This window comes from Agelaius phoeniceus, chromosome 4 (assembly GCF_051311805.1).
Source record: "Agelaius phoeniceus isolate bAgePho1 chromosome 4, bAgePho1.hap1, whole genome shotgun sequence".
NCBI lineage: Eukaryota > Metazoa > Chordata > Aves > Passeriformes > Icteridae > Agelaius > Agelaius phoeniceus.
The window spans coordinates 14884452-14891168 of record NC_135268.1 but is presented as its reverse complement, the minus strand read 5'-3'; the positions used below and the strand labels follow the sequence as shown (position 1 = coordinate 14891168).

Genomic DNA, 6717 nt, shown 5'->3' with positions numbered 1-6717 from the left:
AGCTGGACAAAAGGACTTTGTGTGAGTCCCAAATGTTATCTGTCTAGCAGGAGAAAACTCGCTGCTAATTTTCCCCTTCCTTCCCTCAGAAAACCATTAGGAAGCAGACAAGGACCACAGGAAAGCTCTGTGCTTCTCCACAAGTTTCCTAAAACCCAAGGAAATGCACAGCCCACACCCAATTGGCTGAGGGTCAGTGTTTAACAGATATTACACTGTGTGTAATTTAGAAATAAGATGCATTTTTTACCTGGCTTGTTTGAGGCTGCAGGAGGTGAAGGGCCTCAAATCCAAGACTTAAAAGGGAAGTAACAGGAAAGCAGGGAGAGGTAGCTGCCAGCTGCCACCCCTTCAGCACCACAAATGGTGAATAGTGATAGGTCTATATCAGTATTGTTGGAGTGAGCACCTTTAGGAAAACATGACAAGCTTGCATATCTCTGGACATGAGGCACATTGTACAATTTTCAGCAACAGACATGGATAGTCTGAAGCCTGGAGGGGCAAAAGGTTGGAAATTAATAGCAGACTTTCTATTAAGAACACAAATGTAAGGAATCAAAGGATTATAAATTCTTGTTTAAAAAACTCCACCCACTAGACATGCTAGAGGAAATAGGAGGACTTCTGTCCCAATTTTATTTTTTTTTTTACACACCTGCTTCAATGAAAGATTGAAACAGTCAAACTAAAACAGACATTAAATGCTTCATTTACCATTTACAATATTTACAGAATATACATTTTTCTTTTTTGCTCAGCAGGTAATTATAGCCACTTGGGACAAAAGTGCAAGTGAAAGGAATCACTGATGTAAAAAGTTAAGTTCCCTGTTGATCATGTTGCAATGCTTGAACTAACAGAAGTAGCCATTGTAGTAAATTCTCTTTATAGTAACCAAGCATGGATGTCACTTCAGAGACAGATCCTGCTCAGTCACACCATGCCTAAACCAGAAGGAAGCTATTACTCTACCTAGAAAATTGATGAGTGAGTTCACAGGTGATCCCATCTTCATTTTAACATTGAAAAGCAGAATTGCACTGTTGAATTTTCTATTGTGCACATTGACAGCAATTAATTTCATATGCTCTGTTGTATTAAATACTAAAATATATTTTAACTTCCTTATTGTACATGCTATAAAATTACACTAAAAATTTCAAGTTTCTGAAGTAACAATTACCCTTTTACATATATGTTCTCTATATATTTTTAAAATATTTAGATTTTTTTAAATACCCAGGATAAAGATATACTAGTTCCTGTATGGCTGCATTTTATCATAACATATACCAGAGTCCCATACATAACCAAAGCCTCATCTAAAAGCTATTTTTGAAGATATTCTACTTGATTTCCTTCACATTTTTTATTCCCTTTTTTTAAAATCATCTTTCCAAAGGTAGATGTGCTACCTTTTAACTTCAGGTTATGCTCTATCTGGAGTGAGGGCTGAACTTCAGTCCCCTCCAACTAATAAGCTAAGTCACAGAGCCACTGATGGACAAGCAGCAGGTGATGTTTTTCATCTCCTGGAGTGTTCCTTCAATACAGTACTGCAATCTCCAAGTCAGACATAATTTAAGTCTGTCAATACTTGACATCAACAGGAATTACTTCAGACCTGGATTTTGTTGAATCTACAAGGGGCTGCCTTTCTATACACAAGCTGTACAAGCTCAAGTGCAAAACAGAGTGCATGGTGGTCTCAGCTACATGGTGTTCAATAAAAAGCAGTTTGAGTTTCACTGATACATCTTATCACCCACCTAAGTGATTTTCTCCACAATCATATCCTCAAGTAGCACCAACCATTTAAATTTTAATCTTTAGTATATATACATACATCTTTTAATAATTTATATACACACACATAGATATGGCATCAGTATGTGGAGAAACTTATTTACAGTTACTTGGAAAAATGAAATTGTATCAATTTACAGTATATGAAGACAAAATTGGCATTTGTGCTTTCTGTTTGTACAGCAGAAATTTTTGTCATTTCAAAAAAGTTCATACTTTTATTTGCATCAAGACATGTTACATGATGAAAAAAGTTGTAAAACAACTAGGATTTAGAATAATGGAGCATTAATTCTCCTCATATATCCCACTAAGTCTACAGAATAGTTGCTTTCTATAAAAGTTCTCCATTCAAACCCCTCTGTGGTTACCCAAGCTTGCTTGAGGATCTTCTTAATAAATAATGATACACAGCAGAAGAACCACACATCCTGTCTTGCACTGTGCACATTCATGAGATAGAAGTTTCTGCCTTCACTGAGTAACACACTGATGCACACCACTTAAACTTAACTTTTTAGTCAGGACCTCAAAGTGCTTTTAAAAAGAAGGAAATACCCCGGTTCTACAAAGCAGTTAGGAGGCACAAGGAATAAGGCTTGAATTACTGTCTTCAGACACTGACCTGGCCGTGGAAACTAGGGACTTCACCTTCAGATTCTCCCTGATCCGTTTATTGGGCTGGAGAATTCTGTTTTCTCAGGTAATCTCTACTCCTGGAGGTACACACTTGTTCATGATGTGTAATGTTAACAACAACAACAAAAAAAAGCAGCTCCACAGCCCAAACTACCCAACTGTATTTCAATGCCCAGCTGTATTTCCATAAATGTACTTTTCTCTTGAAAGCATGAAATGGTTTCACAAGAAAGCTGTTAAATTAAAAACAGAGCTAAGTTTAATCTTCATAACAACTAAGTAAATACAGGTAGTCTGATACAGCAGGCTCAAACTACTTCTTTGACCAGGCTAACAAGTGTTTTCTGGCCAATAGTAATTTCAGCATCAGCCTACACAGAAGTTACTGCCTCCCTGATGTGTTTACACTTCATTAACCATTGGAGACCAAAAAGGTATTACTAAGATATACAGCTTTAAATAATTCATTAAAAACTTACAGTGAATTTCATATTTTTTTTTCTTAAATACAAAGACTGGTAGGCTGGGTGCTGAAGAATGACTGCTGCCATCCATCTCAGGAACTAAAATGCACAGCATGTGTACCATCACTTTGTAAGCATTTGAATTATTTTAGGAGGAAGAAATCTTTAGTGTCCTAATAGGAAGTCATAGCATTCACATTCATTTCAGGAAACATTCACTTTTTCCAGACTACAAACTACTCTTCCTTTAGCCATTATTTATGTGCACTTTTGCGATGTTTTTCCACAGGCTTCTGGTAGATGGAGTTTTCTTCTAGTCCTCTGTTTTGACAAACTACCCTCTTAGAGATGGCTGCAAGATCCCTTTTTCAACAAGGTGAGATTTCAGGGTTTTATACACACTTAATTGTTGTTCAGGCTGAAGTATCAACAGCTGTTTCAGTAATTTGCTGGGATTTGGACCCCTGTCAATGAAAAAAAAAATTTGTGACCACAGCTCTAATGAGCCTTTTAGATTTCTTCTTGCTGCCCAACCAATGCCTTCCCTTTCTTGAGGGCACCAAGTTACAGATTTCTCCCAGTCTGTCTCCTCAGGATGCATGGGCCAGCATGACAGGCAAAGCATACTCTTAAGCTAAATATAAACAGAAACTAAAAAGCATTTCTCTTTGCTGTCAAATAGGGATATTAAGAAGGCTTATGACAAATAAGATTCCTTGATTTGTCTTTTATCACTGTAATAATTTTTTTTATTAGCAGATCTTTATTTAGTATCTGTTGTCTGCCAGATAAGCTATGTACTACTGAACTAAATGGGAAATTGGCCAAGTCAGTAAAGAAAACTGCAAATTAAACTAACTTTTCTAAATATCAGCCTCATTTTTAGCTAGCCACTTACAATCTACTTCTAAGATGAACCAAATATAAGGCAAAGAATCTGTTGCTGATAGGTATCTAGTAATTATTTAGCCATATCCATTTACAAAACTAAGGGCATGTCTTGATTTGGCCCCTTGAACCACCTCTGCCTCAGAAACTAAAATGTCTGTTATAAGAGAATTGTGATTCCCATGATTTCATCTTGAAAGCTGGTGTGGTTCAGAAAAGATGAGCAATATTTTAGGAAGATGTCTCCTTTCTTCAACTATAGCATTTTCATCTTAAACAGAAAATCCAAAGCCAAGCAACTGAGAAGTACTGAAACTCATGGGAAGAACTGCAGTCTCTCAACCTACAAGCTCTTTAGGAACCACACAGGGCAAGCAGATGCTGAACAACCCTCCTGCCTGAAACCCCATCCTACACCTTTCTGTAAGCAGTAAATTCTAGTAAAACTTCTGATAGGCTGCTACACAAAACTTTCTTTTTATTTCAGGTATACATTACCTTCAATAGAAGTCACAGAAACATTCAGGCATAGTTTGAACCCGACACAATGTCCCTAGGCAGGAACATTGTTTTCTTAATAGTCCTGTATTTGAAGTGACTGGATAAATCCTATTTAGCAACCTGCAATCTCTGCTGTGCTAACATAACTCCTATGCATTCATTATGGCACAGCTCCTGTGCGTGTTTCAGTAATTAATATTGTAAAAAGTCCATACCTTATGAAACTGGTGATATAGACATGAACAAAAGTGGCCATCAAGTACTGACAATCAAAGCGATCCATTATCCCACCGTGCCCAGGGATTGTATCTGCAAAATCCTTTTGGGTGTGAAGGACAAGAAGGGGAAAGAAGAAGAAGGAAAAAAAAAAGATGGTCAGTGGTTCCTGTGAAACACACAAATGATGTTATCTCTTGGCAGCAGCACGCTAGGGCTGCAAGTAAGCCAAGGTTTCACTGCCCGGAGCCAAAAGTTAGCAAGAGGCTCCTTTGCTAAAGGAGTTTTTAACTGCAAAGGCAAGCCAAGGGGTGAGAAGAAAAAGAAGAGAAGCAGCAATTTCTCCACAGTTTTGCACAACAGGACAGTAGTAGGTCAGGTGCAGGTATGCCAGTACTGAGAACACTTGTGTGCCTATATACACTTCATTTTGTAGCAAACCTCTTAAGCTGCTGGCTGTTGTTTCTTCCCTCTGCAGAATCTAATTCTCCTCTTTAAGACCTTTTTTGCTTTATCATCTACCATAGTTAAAAACCATAATATGTGCAAACAATATAAATTTATCTAACAGAATCAAAAAACACACTGTGAAAAAATTATCACTACTTAAAAAAAATGTATTTCTGATGCAAACAAAGCTTGATACACTACCTTTGTGTTACCTAGCTCATCTATAGAACAGGTTTATCAATCAAAATACCTTCAGACATGCTTTCTGTCAGCCACACTCACTCATGTCCTCTCCGAGTGAAAACCCTGACCTTAGTCACATGGGATGACCTCCAGCAAGTTAAACTAGTTCTACCCAATGCAAGGCAGGCATGGAGGGCACTGCCTTCAGCAGCAATTCCACAACATCCCTGACTTCTGTCAGTCCTTAAGTCATCACTTTGGGGCCCAGAAGTTTTAAAAGGAATCTACTTTTTTACCTATCTACTTTAAGAATAAGTGCTGCTTTTCAGCAGCATTTTTTTCATCCCAAATTCCTTCTTCACACAGTCTTTTGCTATGTGGCTGTACAGGTATGAGAGTGCTGTGGCCAGCAAAGTGCTGGGCAAGCTGCTGGGACCAGCATGAGAGAGAGGGGTAAGTATAAGCATATGTACAGGAGTTCAGCACAAACAGAGAGGTTTACACAATTCTGTGCAAAGCACATGCCAGCTTGGTGGACATACAGAACAACAACATGAACAACAAGCAACAGGGTAAGAATTACAGCAGTCCTACCAAGACATAAAGAAGGTCGGGAGAAATTTGGGGCTGCCCTCTTGCCATACTCCTGCTGCCATTTAATACCAGCCAAGGACAGCATTGCCACAAGCGACAGCGCACACCTTGCAATAAACAGAGGGTAGCAGGTCACATAATTTGCCAGTACACGCTCCTGTTACAAGGCAGATGTTTGGCAAAGGCAGCCAAACATCTCATGCTTTGGTGAGCCTGACACACCAGCATCTGCCTGTGACACCAATGCCACCTGTAAAAACCAGCCAGCCAAAATCTGAAGGGTAAACCACTGTCAGCACTTTTGAGGTGTCTACAGATTGCCCTTCATGTCAAGTACACTATCTCACATCTTGCTTGTCTAAACCACTTCTACAGCACGATTTGGAAGAAAAATTATTGTCCAAATTATGTAACCAAATTATTCTTAGATTTCTAGCATGAAGTCACATGCTGACTATGCAAAGTTTGAAGAATATCACACACACACACATCTGATAAAACTAAGTCCTGCTCCTGATACTAAAAACCAGCCAAAACATTGTTGCAACTCAGTAGAAATACAATTGCAATGAAGGATTTAAAAAATCCCTAACCCACCAATTTATCTAATCCAAAGAGAAAAACAAAAGACAATTTAGAGGCTTACAGGATTCATTACATACCTTGATTTTGAAAGCTCTTTTAAATCCACTGGCAAAGAATCCTCCAAATGGCCCAATTAATGATGCAAATGTTGACAGTGCAAAGCTGTGCAACTGAAATGGGTACATATTCACTGTTTCCTACAAGAAAAAGAATTAACACTGTGTTTCAATACGTTTGATTGTAGGCATCTTTACCTTGCATATTTAAAGGGTTAGAGAGTACATTACATATAACTACTGCTGGTAGTACTTTTTCACAGAGCACGGAAGTAATGGCACAAACATGCAGGATTCTGTGTGAAGAAGAGAGTAAAACTCCAATCCTAACA

General features: G+C 38.3%; 1 protein-coding gene across 2 annotated transcripts in view; it reads right to left on the bottom strand.

Moving 5' to 3' along the window:
• Positions 1 to 607: 607 nt before the first annotated feature.
• CDS1 (CDP-diacylglycerol synthase 1) overlaps positions 608 to 6717 on the bottom strand; it is a 29459-nt gene continuing 23349 nt past the window's right edge. The window contains exons 11-14 of one of the 2 annotated variants that reach the window (XR_013181991.1): positions 6407 to 6526; positions 5745 to 5851; positions 4517 to 4620; positions 3361 to 3376 (exon numbers count right to left, since the gene is read on the bottom strand). Coding sequence is in view for 1 of the 2 variants with exons in the window: in XM_054633475.2 (XP_054489450.1) it covers positions 3247 to 3376; positions 4517 to 4620; positions 6407 to 6526 (354 nt within the window). In the remaining variant the exon portion in view is untranslated. Of the gene's footprint in view, positions 3377 to 4516; positions 4621 to 5744; positions 5852 to 6406; positions 6527 to 6717 lie in introns of both variants that reach the window. The other variant, XM_054633475.2, reaches the window with a different exon arrangement.